This window comes from Alligator mississippiensis, chromosome 16 (assembly GCF_030867095.1).
Source record: "Alligator mississippiensis isolate rAllMis1 chromosome 16, rAllMis1, whole genome shotgun sequence".
NCBI lineage: Eukaryota > Metazoa > Chordata > Crocodylia > Alligatoridae > Alligator > Alligator mississippiensis.
Window position 1 is genome coordinate 11,901,834 of NC_081839.1, and position 17,081 is coordinate 11,918,914.

General features: G+C 49.4%; 1 protein-coding gene across 1 annotated transcript in view; it reads right to left on the reverse strand.

Moving 5' to 3' along the window:
- The window catches only part of LONP1 (lon peptidase 1, mitochondrial), a 67,627-nt gene extending 61,380 nt beyond the window's left edge, over nucleotides 1-6,247 (reverse strand). The window contains exon 1 of the mRNA XM_006262131.4: nucleotides 5,838-6,247. Within this exon, the coding sequence (XP_006262193.4) occupies nucleotides 5,838-6,227 (390 nt within the window). The 5' untranslated portion in view covers nucleotides 6,228-6,247. The remainder of the gene's footprint in view (nucleotides 1-5,837) is intronic.
- Between the last annotated feature and the right edge of the window lie 10,834 nt (nucleotides 6,248-17,081).

Below are 17,081 nucleotides of genomic sequence, written 5' to 3' on the forward strand. Positions count from 1 at the left end.
GAAGAACCAGCAGCATACCTACAGGCTGGGGAACTCCCTTCTCGTCAGTGCAGAGGCAAAAAAGGATCTTGGAGTCATTATTGATGCCAAAATGAACATGGGCAGACAGGAAGGCCAACCGTATCTTGTCATGCATCCACAGATGCATCTCAAGCAGGTCCAAGGAGGTGATCTTCCCCCTCTATGCGACACTGGTCAGGCCGCAGTTGGAGTACTGTGTCCAGTTCTGGGTGCTGCACTTCAGAAGGAGTGTGGACAACATGGAGAGGGTCCAGAGGAGGGCCACCCGCATGATCAAGGGCAGCAGAGCAGGCCCTATGAGGAGAGGCTAAGGGGACCTGAACCTGTTCAGCCTCCACAAGAGAAGGCTGAGGGGGGGTCTGGTGGCTGTTTACAAACTAGTTAGAGGGGACCAGCAGGCATTGGGGGAGTCCCTGTTCCCCCGAGCGCTAGCAGGAGTGACAAGAAGTAATGGTCACAAGCTGACAGAGGGTAAATTCAGGCTAGATATCAGGAGGTGCTACTTCACTGTGAGGGCGGCTAGGATCTGGAACCAACTTCCAAGCGAATTCGTGCTGGCTCCTACCCTAGGGGTCTTTAAAAAAGGAGGCTGGATGAACACCTTGCTGGGGTCATTTGACCCCAGTACTCTTTCCTTCCATGGCAGGGGGTTGGACTCGATGATCTGCTCAGGTCCCTTCCGACCATAACAACTATGAAACGCACTGGAGGGCAGTGAGCGAATTCAGGCAGATCTGGATAGACTGAGGAAGTGGGCGTATCAGAATAGGATGCAATTTAACAAGGATAAGTGCAAGGTACTGCACCTGGGGAGAAAGCATGGTACTTCCCAGTCTGAGTACCGTGGCAGTGGAAAGGGATCCTCAGAGTCATAGTCAAAGCAAAAATGAACATGAGTTGCCAACGTGAAGAGGTAATAAGTAAGGCTAACCACACTCTTTCTTGCATTAGGAGGTGCATCACGAGCAGGTCTATGGAGGTGATACACTTCCCCTCTCTGTGGCATTGGTGAGCCTGCAGCTGGAATACTGCGCCCAGTTTTGGGCACCACACTTCAAGAGGGATGTGGATAACACTGAGAGGGTTCAGAGGAGGGCTCCTCATATAGTTGAGGGCATGCTGGTAAGATCCTATGAAGACAGACTGAGGAACCTGAATCTCTTCAGCCTCCGCAAGAGAAGGGTGACAGGTGATCTTGTGGCTGTCTACAAACTCATTGAGGGGCAGGGGAGGTCAGCAGGGAATAGGGGATACTTTGTTTACCAGGGTGCCCCTTGGGGTTACTGGAAATAAGGTGCACAAACTGAAGGAGAGTGGATTTAAGATTGGACATCAGGAAGAAATTCTTTACAGTGAGGGTTGCCAAAATATGGAATGGGCTTCCAAGAGAGGTGATGCTTTCCCCTACCTTGGGGGTGTTCAAGGAGAGATTAGACAAGCACCTAGCTGGGGTTCCTTAGCCCCAGCGCTCTTTCCTGCCTAGAGCAGGGGTTCAGACTTGACAATCTACAAGGACTCTTTTGACCCTAGAAATCTATGAAGCATGCTTACCTAACATGGATGGTTGTAAGAAATATCTTGCTGGTGAGAGAAGTGCAACACAGATGGAGCTTGATGAGATCATCTAGGTGCCCATGCAAGAGGTGCAGGGAAGAAGAAATGCTGATATGCGTTTTGGGAGTGTACATCTGCAAAGGGGATGTGAGAAAGGGTCCACTGCTTTCTGAGGCGTCACCAAAATAAACCTGGTGTTAGCATGGGAGATGGTACTATATGGACTTGCTAAATGGGTATTTTGCGTCAGTTTTTCACCAGTCCCATGGGATGCACCTGCCCATTACGGGACAGGGAGGCCCGGGTGAGGGAGATTCCTTGCACTCCATCAATGCTGACCTCATGAAGGAACACCTTGAGAGGCTGGATATCTTCAAGTCAGCCGGCCCTGACAGTTTACACCCCAGGGTACTCAAGGAGCTGGCTAGCATCGTAGCTCAGCCACTGGCACAGATCTTCGAGAACTCCTGGAGCTCTGGTGAAGTGCCCAAAGATTGGAAGAAGGCCAACGTGGTGCCTATCTTCAAGAAAGGGAGGAAAGTGGATCCGGCAAACTACAGGCCCATCAGCCTGACCTCTATCCCAGAGAAGGTCTTGGAAAAGATTATCAAAGAGGCCATTCTTAACAGACTGGCCGATGGCAACATCTTGAGGGATAGCCAGCATGGGTTTGTTGAGGGTAGGTCTTGTTTGACCAATCTTATTTCCTTTTACGACCAGGTGACCTATCACCTGGACAAGGGGGAAGAGATTGATGTCATATATCTTGACTTTAAAAAAGCCTTGGATCTGGTATCCCATGATCACCTCTTGGCAAAACTGGCTAACTGTGGCCTTGGCCTCACCATGATCCGTTGGCTGGGGAATTAGCTCCATGGTAGAACTCAGAGGGTGGTAGCTGACAGAAGTCAATCGTCGTGATGCCCTGTGACCAGTGGGGTCCCTCAAGGGTCTGTCCTAGGGCATATATTATTTAACATCGTCATTAATGATGTGGACATTGGTGCCAGAAGCGGACTGGCCAAGTTTGCCAACGACACCAAACTCAGGTAAAGCGGGCGCAGGACTTCATTCTCCCACTGTACTGAGCCTTGGTGAGGCCACAGCTGGAGTACTGTGTCCAGTTTTGGGCTCCACAATTCAAAAAGGATGTGGAGAAGCTTGAGAGAGTGCAGAGGAGAGCCATGTGCACGATCAGATGTCAGGAAAACAGACCTTACAACAACAGGCTGAGAGCTTTGGGGCTCTTCAGCCTGGAAAAGCACAGGCTCGGGGGTAATCTGGTGGCCACCTATAAGTTTATCAGGGGTGCTCACCAGGATTTGGGGGAATGTCTGTTCACTAGAGCGCCCCAAGGAATGACAAGGTCCAATGGTCACAAACTCCTCCAGGACCGTTTCAGGCTGGACACAGGAAGAACTTCTTTCCTGTCTGAGCCCCCAAGGTTTGGAATAGACTGCTGCTGGATATGGTTCAAGCATCTACTTTGAATGCCTTCAAGAGACATTTGGATGTTTATCTTGCTAGGATCCTATGACCCCTGCTGACTTCCTGCCCCCAGGACAGGGGGCTGCACTTGATGATCTTCCGAGGTGCCTTCCAGCTCTAGTGTCTATGAATCTATGACTCATAACAAAGGGACCAGACAAAATGTTATTAAAGACTTTATTAACATGTTTTAAAACCAGTTTATGGAAAGTAATAAGTCTTTGTTTTCTTCAGGGGTTGGCTTTCATTGAAAGAGTAGCTGAAGCTGGGGCTGCATGACTTGAAATACTACATTGGTCAGGACAAGGAAGAGATCAGAGAAGAACAGGCAGAGAAGCGGAAGAAAAGGAATGGATACACTTGTTTCACTAAACTGACAGAGGGAACCGACAGGACAGATGGAGAGTTTCAGATGGTTGCTGAGGTAGTAGTTTCATGGGGTTCTGCATGAAGAAAGAGTTCTGTAAGGGACTTTTTTGTGAGAAGTCGATATATGTTTCATAGTAGCTAGGGTCAGGAGGAACCTGAACAGGTCATCTAGCCTGACCCCCTGCCACAGGCAGGAATGAATGCTGGGTTCACAAGACCCCAGACAGGTGATCGTCCAACATCCTCTTGAATTTGCCCAAGGTAGGGGCGAGGACCACTTCCCTGGGAAGTTGGTTCCAGGTTTTGGCCACCCTAACTGTAAAATATTGCCTTCTGATCTCTAACCTAAACCTGTTCTCCATCAGCTTATTACCATTGTTCCTTGTCACCCCAGGTGGTGCTGGGGAGCAAAGGGCTCTAACCTTTTTGCTGTTGATCTCCCCTGATGAGTTTGTAGGCAGCCACCAGGTCTCCCCTCAGCCTCCTCTTGCTGAGGCTGAACAGGTTCAGGTCCCTCAGTCTCTCCTCATCCGGCCTGTCCTGCTGCCCTCTCACCAAGCCACTGGGTGGCCCTCCTCTGAACCCTCACCAGGCTGGCCACATCCCTTTTGAAGTGCGGCGCCCAGTACTAGATGCAGTACTCCAACTGCGGCCTGACCAAAGTCGCATAGAGGGGGAGTATCACCTCTCTGGACCAGCTTGAGACGCACCTTTGGATGCATGACAAGGTATGGCTAGCTTTGCTGGCTGTGGTCTGGCACTGGTGGCTCATGTTCATCTTGGAGTCAATAATGATAAGGGTGTTTCTAATTTTTATTTTTTTTATTCTTTAACAAAAATATTCCGTGTGTGTTTGCCCACTATAGGCCACATGTTTTATAGCCAAGCCATGCTCAGTGTTGGCTGCATTTAATCATTGTCCCCCATGCTCATTGAGGAAAAAGCCTAGCCCTGCATTAGAGTAAACCTTTATCTTGTATTTGAATAAATAAGGATTTTTGTTTTCTTTTAAAATCTCAGAGCACTGTATACTGTTTACCTCATTTCTCCACCCAATAACAAAGATAATGATCATTTCCATTTACAAATGGGGAAAAAAAAGCATAAACAAGTGAAGTGATTTACTCAAGGTCCCTTGGAAAGTTAGCGACAGAGCTAAGAGTGAACCCAAGAATCCCAGGTCTTAGTCCTCTGCTCTAATAATTAAATCAAATGGTGTTATTAAGTAAAGTCAAGGGCTTGCGGGGGCAGGGGCACAGCTTGAGGCTCCCGCAGTGAGGGAGGGAGGGAGGGAGGGCTGGGGCAGGTGCTGCACAGTCAGGGCAGTGTGGGGTGCAGGATGGATCTGTGGCTCATCCGGGGGGCTACAGAGGGGTGCGACTCCTGCTGCAGCTTGCACCCCGGGGGAGGCATGGGGGGCATGTGTCCCCTGAATCTGTGCATGGGGTGAGGGTGGGCTGGGGCCAGAGGCTGAGCCAGGGTCTTCCCAGTGGGAGGGGCTGGACCGGCTGCCAACCGGACATTGTGATGAGATATAAACAAGTAACAAAGCCACAGGATCATAGCTTTTTTGACCCCTATATCCCTATAGGTTTATTAGTTAGTGCTGAGACAGGCAAATGTCTCCCAATTTCCCTCCCTTCACTCTTGAAGATGAAAATTACACATCCTTGAGTTAGTCGATAAGGTGCATCTCTACTCTGCCTTCTGTACTACGGTTGTACTGTTTAAGTGTTTTTCCAAGGGGGTCACCTGGGGAACATAACTGATGGCTATACCTGTACATAATCTGTGTACAGGTCCAGGCTTAACATATACTGCAATAGGTGGAAGGAAGCACACTAATGCAACAGCATAATGGGATGGGGGAGCGGCGCACAAATGTATTTAATACTAACTAAGCCAGCTTTCTGCAAGCCCTCCGGCTTCCCCTGCTTAACACACTCCTTCCGACCCGGCCAGCAGAGAGTTTCATGCTCTGCATGAAACAGGAGACTAACTCAGATCCAGGAGACAAACAGATCTACATTAAGTGATCTCCATGCCCACAGGAGCAATCACCTAAAGCAGCAGCAGAAGCGCTTCTGTTCCCACCTTCGTATGAGAGCCTTGTTGCTCCCATATCTCAGCTGAAGATGGCAGTGGAGCTGAGCCCATGGGAAGAGGAGCACCAGGCTCTCCTGCGAGCAAATGCAGAAGGCGCTGGTGAGGGTGGGGGTTACCCCGATGAAGCAGGAACCGAGGCGGCTGCAGGAAGAAGCTCCCATGACAAGGGCTCACAAGGAGTTTCAGCGCCGCGGTACAGGGTGCAGCCCAGCAACTGAGGGCACAGGCCGGCCCTGGCGGAGCGGGGAGAAGAGCCCGGCCGGGAGGCGCAGAGGGAAGGGGCTACGTGCAGCCGTTACCTCAATGATCTTGATGAAGCGCGGGAAGACCGGGTTCCGGGTCACGGCGATGAGCGGCACGTTGGGGAAGTGCTCGGGGATGAGCAGCGGGGTGAGCGCGGTCATGACCGGCCCCGCCCCGCCGCCGTTGCCCCCCGCGGCCCCATCCTCGGCCCCGCCGCCCTCCAGCCCGTCGCCGCCGCCGCCCAGGCTGCTGAGGCCCCGCATGTACCGCCGGGGGCCGAGGCTCGAGGCGACGAGGGGAGAGGAACACGGAGGACTCGGCGCCCACGGCGATGCGGAGGAACACGCCGCGTAGACCCGCCGCCGCGCCGCCCCGAGCGAGGGAAGGACCCCGCGCAGCCCCGGCCGCCAGCACCGCCACACGGACAAGCAGCGCGCCGCCGCCATCTTGCCCGCGCGCCGGGAACACGTACTTCCGCCCACGAGGCGGCGCACGCGAATGACGCCCCCTCCCCCTCGCGTGGGGGCGCCGGTTCCGTCCGAGCGCGGCCGAACGTGTGCGCGCAGGCGCGCGAGGGCCGGGACTGCCGGGGGCGGGGCCAAGCCGCGGGCTGCGGTTCGTCGTTTCCGGCTGCTCCGTCCCGGGGGCTGCCCGCGGCGTGGGCCTGCGTGCTCGGCGCCGCGTCACGTGTCCCGCGGGGCCCCGCCCGTCCGTGGCGCGCGCGGGACACCCGTCGCCTCGCTGTGGTGCGGGCGGTGCCTCCGCGGCCTTCCCGCTGCGCTGGGCTCGGGCTCGGACTCCGGGGCCCCGGGCACGGGTCGCCAGCTGCGCGTCAGCCCTTCGGTGATCCCGAGCCTGGTCCTGCCCCGCAGCCTCTCCCCACCCTGCACCACAGGCCTGACTCGTGACCCCTAATGATTTGTTTTCTATCTACTGGTAAAACACGTGGTTAACCCAGAGTTCAGGTTAACTTGGTCATGAGTTGTACCCTTTCCAAGCGCTGTATGTGCGCTTCGATCTCTTAAAAGGGGAAACGGAGCTGAAGTAGGATAAGGTTACAATAACACGTTGTTAGGTCATTGCGGCAGTTGTCCCTGTGCTTTACCTGCAGCAGGTTAGGGCACTTTGCAGTTGTGCAAGAAGCTGTGAGGCATTTGGGGAGGATGGGAGGCTAATTTGTGGCACAGCTGCCAAAAAGGTGGGCCCTGCTGCCCCACAGCATGGACATGGCATCTTCAAGCTGAAGCCAGAGCTGCCGGCAGCAGCTGTAATCCCTGCTCCAAGTGCTCCTACTTCCATGGACCTCAGGTTGCACTACCTCAGTGTTTGGTAGCGAGCCAAAAAGACTGGGTGTTGGTGAATCAGTGCTGCCTGTGCTCCCAAACGCACTCCACCAACACCATGGTGGGGCTGATTAGTTTACTAACAGGAGGTGTCCTGGCCCCGGCCTCCGCTCTCCTGCAACACTCCAGCCCCCTCCCGAGCCTTCTGGAGGGCTTCTGTCAGGCCGTGTTGGTGTCGTATGCCAAGTCCCTACAGTTCACAAATGGCAGAAATGGCCCTTCAGATGCTGGGGCCAACATATCTATAAGCTGTCTATAAGCCAACGTACAGCTGATTTCCAATAACTAGCTGTTGACACCAATGGAATGGAGCTGCTTCGTTCTTCCACTTCCACCAGGGACCGAGCGAGGAGGTGAACCTGCGTTCAGAGGGACCATTGCCTATCTATGGAGACTGGAGTGGGCAAGGACCCTAAGAGGGTGACACTAACCCGTGAACGCTACTTCCTTGCTCTCCTTGAATTAACTTCCCCAGAAGCAAATGCAAGTTGACCAGGCAGTCCCTCTTGAACAAGGCAGAAAAGGGCAGAAGGTGATCAGCGGATCTCTGTACTGCAGCAACCCAGGCCACTTCACAATTGCTTATCTTTTCCTGGGAAAGACCCACCATTAGGAAACAGTAGCCTAGTTGGGCCCAGGCTGGGTGGTGTACACACCCCTCAACATCTCTACCATCTTGATGCCTTTCCCTCAAAAAGCTGGGGCCAGTGTAGGCCGCTGCTGCATCTGAAAACTGAAAGCTTGGATGGGTGTACAAGACAATGGCTGGGGCAAGACGGGATTGCGGTAACAAGACTGCCACAAGAAAAAAAAAAGAAAAAAATATCAAACTCCGCTAATGGCTTGCAACCCATTAGGCGTCAAGACAGTGGAGTGCTTGTGGTACCCAATACCAGACCCATGCCATAAAGTAATAAAAATAAAGGTAAAATTGTTTGCAGAGTCCTAACACACTCATCACGTGTATTTCCAAGCTAAGAGAGCCAAAGGAAAAGCTGGGCCAGTGAGCCAGTAAAGGCAAAGAAACTACATATGCATTTCAATTGACCTAGAAGCTAAAGAAGACAAAAGGCTAAATACACATCTCAAAAGAAACCTGTAAAAGGTGCATTGAATATAGTGATGTAGGTTGTAGCCCTGTTGGTCTAAGGACATAGGCAGACAAGGTTCTTTGAGTGAATCTGATATCTTTTGTTAGACCAACTTAAATAGTTGGAAAACAATTATTAAGCAAGCTTTCAAGTTCAAAAACCCTTCATTGGGCTAAGGAAGTTTCTGCAGTTGGTGTGTGCTCTTCCTGGATGGAATGAAAAAGTAAAGAAGCCAGAGCCTGGGCTGGTATGCATACAAGACAGGTAGTCAGTGAAAATGTAGATTGAGGAGTCAATGGGTGAGAGGTTGGAGGGGCGGCGGGGGGGGGGTAACGTCCATGATTATGTCTATATTTAGTCCATGATTTCTCACAAGAAAGCCACTCTCTCTCCAATCTCTCAGTCCTGATCCTCAAAGGAAACTTACACAACACTTCCCAGAGACGAGCCTATGAACTCCACTTCATCAACCTGCTGGATACTAAAAATCATGGACTAATTATAGACATTGGATTTATGACACATTATAACCTGCCTGACATCTGACTCCCCAGGTATCTTTCCACTATTCATCCCCCTTTTCTCTTCTCCCCCCCTCCCCCCCTCCAGCTTGTCTCTCACCCATTGACTCCTCAATTTACATTTTCACTGACTACCTGTCTTGCATGCATACCAGCCCAGCCTCTGGCTTCTTTACTTTTTCATTCCATCCAGGAAGCGCACACACCAACTGCTGAAATTTCCTTAGCCTGACGAAGGGTTTTTGAACCCAAAGCTTGCTTAATAATTGTTTTCCAACTAATTAAGTTGGTCTAATAAAAGATACCACATTCACCCAAAGAACCTTGTCTGCTTGAATATAGAGAGGATGTTCTGTACTGACATCCTCAGATTTCTCAAAACAGGCATCAAATGTCACTCTAAGGTGTTACAATGTCTCGATCATTATAGAACTCCAGACATACCATGAAACAGAACATCAGCGATATAAGCTACTGCACATTTGCCCCATTGATGTACAAATACCCAAAGACAGGTTTGTTGACGCCTCTAAGGATCCTGTTGGAGTAGTCAAACCCATCACCTGTAAATTGACCTTTAATTGCAGGGGCTGCAGAAAAACACAGTTTTCACACCTAGACAAATCAAGAACAAGTGCCAGGAAATTAGCAGTCGTGTTATGATGATCAACCTGTTGCTCCCTGTTTGTTTGGACTCTAAATCAGCCAACCATCAAGAAAAAATGCTTTGAAGCTATACAATGAAACAGTATGAAAAACTAAACAGATTTGCCAGCAAGGTGTGTGCAGTCCAGACCAAGCTATCCTGCCACCCAGCTGACAAGTGAAGGATCCAAGCTTTGAGGCTATACAAGATCTGCTTCCTGCCTGCATTGGGTAAATATCTTTGTGCAGATAAGATAATACTAAGGAATAATAGCTTGTTTTATATTGAGAAAGTGTCTTTTCTGTTATTTAGTTGTGTAGCTTGTTGGTAGTTATTAAAACAAGCCTTTCTGCTATTTATCAACCTAGTGTTGTGTCAATTCATAAAACACTAAGTTAGGAATTTGGTTTCTAAGTCCAACAGCCACTAGGGCTGTGCGAGGCTTCGGACCGTGCTTTGGATCCGGAGAAGTTTCGGATGCTTCGGCGTCTGAAGTAACATGTCCGGATTGAAGCGCTGGCTTCTTTAGGCTTTCCGAAGTGGTTCGGAGCTTCTGAACTGCTTCGGAAAATCTTCAGAGCCGCCTTGAAGATCTAGCCATAGGGTATAATGGGGAATCAATGGAATATCTATAACCTTGTTGCTTTTTGTCTGATTTGGATGAAACTGGCAGGGGTGGTAGCCTCTGCTGAGAACATGATACCTGCCAAATTTCAAGAAGATCGGTTTAGGAGTTCTGGGGGAACTGCACCCCAAATTCTTGAAAGCAAAACTCATGTCACATGTATGTGTTACACCATGGGGGTGGGGGAGGTGGGGGTGAAAACTGCAGGAGTGGTGGCCCCTACAGAGGCCACAAAGCCCGCCAAGTTTCAAGGAGATAGGTGCAGGGGTTTGGAGGAAACTGCACCTCAAGCTGCGGACAAGCAAAACCCATGACAATAATCCTTGCTAATTAACTCGTTAACACCTAATTAACACCTACAAAACCACAGACTAAAGAGAGAAAATAATCAATACAGACAACCAATTGCCCCAAGACAGAGACAGTCAGTTGCACCAGCACCCATGTCACATGTTTTGCCTGTCAGCAGCTAGAGGTGCCGGGCCCCATGGGCCCATCACATTGCCATGGATGGGGATGCCCAGGCCACCACAGGCCCATCATGCTCCCATGGATGGGCGGGGGGGGCAGAACCCAGAAGCCCTGCACCCATCTCCTTGACAGCTGGCAGGTTTTGTGGCCTGAGCAGGGACTACCATCCCTGCAGCTTTCACCCCGCTGCGCCTTAACACACACAGTGTCACCCATGTCACAAGTTTTGCTTGTCCACAGCTTGAGGTGCAGTTCTCCCTGAAGGCCTGCACTTATCTCTTTGAAACTTGGCAGGCTTTGTGGCCTCACCAGGGGCTAGCACCCCTGCACTTTTTACCCCCCGTAGAGTAATACATACATGTGACATGAGTTTTGCTTTCAAGAATTTGGGGTGCAGTTCCCCCAGAACCCCTACACAGATCTTTTTGAAGCTTGGCAGGCTTCATGCTCTCAGCAGAGGCCACCCCTGCCAGTTTCATCCAAACTGGACAAAAAACAACAAAGTTATAGATATTTCATTGATTCCCCATTTTACCCTATGGCCAGATCTCAGGCAGCTCTGAAGCTTCGGAGCCGCTTTGGCTGGGTCAAAGCAGGAACCCAGTCTGGAGCTCTGGATCAGATCTCTGTCATCTGAAGCGGCTGGATCCGAAGCCGGATCAAATAGCTGCCTACTCTCACAGGCCTAACAGCAACTACCCTTCACCATTCCTGATAATGCTGCATCTCTCCCATCTGGCCGTGTGTCAGGTACAGCAAGGTACCCTAGAGGACTCTGGCACCTCAGACAATTTTATAGACCAGGGGTTCACCAGGGCATGTCATATCCCCATACAATGCTAACATAACCCAGTGGTGATAGAATTAGTTGACTATTTGCTGCTTACTTCAGGGCCCAATTATCCTCAAAATTTCTTCCCTCCAAGTTTCCTTGCAGAGTGACCATGATGTATCTGCACATACCCCTATGGTGTTGGGAATCTCCATCTTACGTTCCACTATCCAAGATCCACTGACAGTCCATCTCAGCTTGAACTACACACTCATTTAAAATTTGATACCCAATTTCACTTAGCACTCAGTGAGTTTCGTTATAACGCTTGCGGTCGCCAAAAACAATTGGGTCATTAAAAACAACTGTGGTCTCCACGTTGGGTCATCAAATACTTTCGGTTTTGCTTAATACTCGTTGCACTTAACACTCAGTTTTTCAGGAACCAATTAAGAACGCTAAGTGGGGGTTACCTGTATTGCTGGAGACACTGTCTAGTACTAGCAAAGCCATTACATGGAAGCCCTGTATGCCCAGGAACTCAGGGGCATCTGAAGCCCAGCCCCTGACCTCTTAAGTGGTAAGCCCTGAACATACCAGGACAAAATGACCCCAGAATTGCCACACTCCCCAGTAAATACTGGGACCTTGCTGAAGCCTTCAATAAGAAAAATGCAGATATTCTACTAACCCACAGGCCATATGACTGCTCCACTGAGCTACAGCAGTGATTCACAGATTCACAGAAGTTTAGGGCCAGAAGGGACCTTGTGAGATCATCGGGTCCAGCCCCCCTGCTCTGGGCAGGAAAGACTGCTGGAGTCAAATAACCCCAGCACTGTGTGCGTCCAGTCTCCTTTGGAAGATCTCCAGGGTAGGTGCCTGCACCACCCCGGCTGGTTCTGTTTTTTCACCTGTACTTCTTGTGTGAACTAGAGCCAAGAATCTTAAGAAATCACCTTATAGAACCCTTGACTAAGGGGTTTATCCTACCATCTACTTTCCCAGCTGGTCCTGCTGTCCTCTTAGTGACAATGAAGCATGGTTCCTTATGCCTGTGTGTAGAACTACTGAGCCCTGAATAGGGTCACTATTTGGAACCACTATCCATTTCCCCTTATTAATGAACTGTTGGAAAGGCTGGGGCAAATTTGCATGTTCACAAAGTTGCTTGAGGGGGTCATGCAACTTGATTCATATCCATGTGGGGGAAGAGTGAAAGATGCCCCTCAGTACTTGATACGGTTTCATAGAGAAGTAAGGCTGGCAGGGACTCAAGAGATTATCTAGTCTAACTGGGGATCAAACCTGCAACCTTGGTGCTTTTAGCACCATGCTGAAACCAATGGTCTCTTCGAATATGCCCTTTGACTTTTCCAACGCTTGCCATTTTCCAGCACTTCAATCACATCTTTTGGGATACAGTACCATGAATAAGTCTAGGGTATGTGCACAATATCCTTATTTTAATGAGTCCCAGGAACAGCATAACCAGTACATCTGCCCTGTTGTATAATGGCTCCACCTTTTTGCAAAATTAGAGAAGTGCAAGTTTGATGGTCCCACTATGGAATTCTTGGGCTATATCGTCAGTCTGGAGGCCCCACAAGATAGCAGCTGTGCTGAACTGAACCCCTCCAAGAGATGTAGGGGAAGTCCAACAGTTCCTGGGCTTTGAGAACTTCTACCACAGATTCATCCAGAATTTCTTCATCATTATGGGTGCTGCTACCTTCTATCTTAAGATTGGGGTCTTATTCCAATGGTCCCTAGCATCTCAACCCATATGAATTGCCTGAAGCTCCATGCCAGTTTTGGCACATGTAGACAGGGCCCTTTTTCATAGTGGAGGCAGATGCTTCCAATTTTGTGATTGGAACAGTTCTTTCCCCAGTGGTGGGGGCCTCAGGAAAACACTGCACCTGTGTGCCTTCTACTCCTGGAAGATGACCCCTGCTGAGGTTAACTATGACACTTTGGAAAAGGAACTGTTAGTCATCTAGGAGGCGGTTGCAGAATGGTGCCCTCATTTGGAGGGAGCCTGACTAACCAAAAAAACCTGGAGTTTCTCTGCTTGACAAGGGGTCTCAACCAGTGACAGGCCTGCTGGTCTTTGTTCTTTTCCAGGTTCAAATGTCTAATTACCTGTAGACCGAGGACTTGGAATTACAAGGCTTACTCCCTGTCCAGGAAAGGAGAATACATAAAGGACACCCCACAGAAACTATCCATGATCATGGACCCACTGAACTTTGCATGCAATATGAGTTACTGGAGTTCTTCCAGTCCACTCTCAGAGATCCCACTTTGGTTAGAGTTGCATCCACTTTGCTGAATTTAGGGCCTCACCCCAACCAGGATTTTAGACTTGAACAGGGTATTCTTTATCACCAGGGCTGCGTGTCTGTGTTCCAGAAAGGCACCCTGTTTCAAGAGGCTCAGACTTGGAAACAACACACTGATCACTGGTCACTTTGGCCATGTCACCTGTTAAAGACTTGCTGCCTGCAGTTTTGGGTGGCCCAGCGTAAAAGGCCCAGCTCAGAAGGGACTTGAGTACACCCCCTTGTGGCAAGCCGACTCTGCATCCTCCACAAACCTAGGGATTTCTCTTTGCCACTCGTCTGCCATGTCTTCATGGAACCTGAATGTTGCTGGAAGTTGCCTGGAAGGTCCTTGGGTAAGAGACATGGATTTGGTGCTACGGACCTCTAGCACAGTTCCAAGTGCAGTTCATCCTTCCTTTTTATCGCTAGCTAGCTCAGCTGCCTAGGGTCCCATGCCTCAGTGGCCTATACAGCGGTCTATATAGCATGGCCTCCAGCCTCCTCCGCAGCCACGCCTATGCCTTACAGGTGTCATTCAGTCATAATTCCATGGGGCCTCTTGGCCCAGCCAATCAACTCAGCTCCTCAGGCCTTAATCCCTTGTTCAGGCTTCAGCCTTTCCAGCTCTGGCCCTTTTTCTCTAGCTGAGACCCTCAGCCCTGGACCACTGTCTTGGACCTCAGCTCCTGTTTCAGCCCCTTGCATCCCTGCCCAGAGCAGATCTTAAACACAGAATGTCCCTGTGATAGGACCAGCTCACAGGTGGCCATGGGGTGGCCAAACAAATCCTGCCCCTCAATCTGGCTCTTCTACATACTCCCTTTTACTGTCTTGCCTACCATGCCTTTTCATGGCATTTAAGGAGGCTTCCCCAGAGCCTTGGAGTGATCCTAGTGGTGCTGCCTGTAGTCTCTCAGCCAGACCCTAGATCCTCCTTGCCACTGGCCCTCCATCCACTGACAAAGTTTCTCTGCTTATTTCCTTGCACTAGTTATGCCCTGCTGGCACCAAGCTTGCCCTCTTGGCAGTGATCCTGGCTGTACAGGACTTATCACCTTAGGGTGCCAATTCTGGCTCTCTTTGCCCTAATTGTGCCTTAAAGGCTCTAATTGTAGCCTCCAGCCACCCCCACACCAATGCCCATGCTCCCTGGGTCTTAGTCCAAGTCTATCCAGGTGCTCAGGCATTAGCCCTAAACCTCCACCTCTTTCGCTCTCTGCCCTTTGGGCCCCTGGCCTTTGCAAGGCTCAAACACAAAGTTCTTCTTTTCTGTGACCTCCACACCAACCCCAAAGCCTCAACCTTGTTCTCCAACAACTTAAACACCAAAATGCAAATATAAACCCTCCAATCCCTAACGTTAGCTTGTTCACTCACCTCAGGCCTCTACACACATCAAATCCCTTTTCTGGCTTCCAGCTTCCCTGCAGCCTCTCTTGCAAGCAGGATCTCTTCTCCATCAGGGGACCATGGCCTAACCACCTCTGTTAGCCCAGGGCTTAGCTTTTATCCTCCTGAACTCCCATTTCTGGTTAAATGGTCCCCTTAGCTCCCTAGCTGAGCCCAGGTGTCCCCTTGGATAGGATCAATTGGCAGGCTGGCTATGTGGGCTGTATTTTGCCTGCCCCTTACTTAGAAAGACTGTGACGAGTCTGAAAAAACCCCTGAAATCTGGACTGAATCAGTGTTTCAACTTGTAACTAAATTTTTAGGCAATTTTATCAGACACAAAAAGGCATGTCCAGGTCACCTAACCAAAGTATAGATGTAAGAGCATTTGTCTTAATATTGTAAAAGAAATAATAAATTCTTCGGTCTTTTTTCTTGCAAAAAATCTTGAAAAGATGAAGCAATACACACTAGTCTTTACAGCTGAAAGCTTAGGGCTTTTGAAACTTTAAGGTTCACATATCAAGCTCTTGTTTGCAATCAGTGAGGCCAGAAGATTACATTTTCTTTTATTTTTCAAATACACAGACTCTCCATCATTATGCTTCTTCAGAGCACGAGGAAAAAGCCTTCAAGCACTAATACAGCTAACCTGCCAGAACACGACAAAGCAGTGATTTCCAATTTTCAATTTCTTCCATCTCTGGCTGCAGCTATAGTGGGACAGACCATTATTCAAGAAGCAGGTTCACTGGGCATATTTCTGGCACTGAGAACAAACTGTACATTTGTTCCTGTGCAAAAATGTGCATTATTACTTCAAAACATTGCCTTGGGCCTAGAAAGTCCACAATTCTTCATTTTAATGATCTGTGTATTGGCCAAGCAGTTCTTTACATATTTATAACTTTGAACAAACAAGCTCATTTATTAATCTTGCACGTTGCACACTTAATCAGTAAGAACAGTACTAAACCGTAAATGCACATTTTGGCATGGTTTAAATACAAAACTGAACGGGGAGGTTCCTATAGAAAGAAAAAGCATTTGCAGCTACAGAGACAAAATAGCTGGTATAAGCTCTCAAGTACTTTCAAAACATAGTTGACTAAAAGGCAGCCAATCCTGCAACTCCTGTAGGACCTACAGTAGGCACCTTAAAAATAGGCTTCAGGGAGTTGTGCTGGTCATGGAGAGTAAAGATCAGGAAAGCCTAGTCCTGACTGGTGGAACTGGGACCCACTACATGACCATGAGGTATTCCTTTGCATCTTTGAATATGTAGCCAGTACTGTCAGCTAATAGGAATTAGCCTTGGTGGCCAGGGTGATTTTATTTTTAAAGGGAGGGGTCTGGGCAATGGGCAACATACTGGTGATAAGCAGGCTGCCTTGCATCCTAAGTCAAAAAAAAAAGCCATTTTAGATAGACTAGGGCTTGTTCTGGATGGATGTCATCACTGATTTGGGGTTGAGCCATTTCCACTAGGGAGTGTACATGTTTGCACTTCACAATGACTGCAGGAACCTGCTACTTGTTGATTGTGTCTTAGAGATTAACTCCCTGAAGAGGATCAAGGACCTGGTGATTATAGACAAGTCTTCCAGGTCCTTGTTGCAGAAACTGGCTATTGGGTAAGGTGGCATCTGTGGGGGAGGTAGTGGAGAGAGTAAGGACACCTACAATGCACTTGAGAGTGCTGAGCAATATGCTATACTGGGGATTTCTCAATGGGAAGGCAAGAAGAGGTGAAGTCTGTAAAAGTAGGGTCACAGTCCCAGAAGGAAAGAAGAGGTGTCCCAGGCTGAAGGAAACTCTCAAGAGGAGAGTTCTGGAGAGCAGTAGATAGAGGGCTTCAGCAAGGTTATCAGCTGCCTGTCCTTTTTACAACTAAGAGGAAATTTGGTAGTATGTTACCATGGAAACTTTGGGCACATCAAGAAGAATACCCATTAAAAGATTGCAATTATGGGGGGTGCCTTTTCCTCCAAAGGAGGATAGTAGAATTCTTTCTTAAGTGTTCATTCCCTATATGCCATCTACGGTATGTCATATCTGTGGCAGAAATGCCACCGTCGGTGCCCCTCTCCAGAGATCTGTCTCCACCAGCCTGGG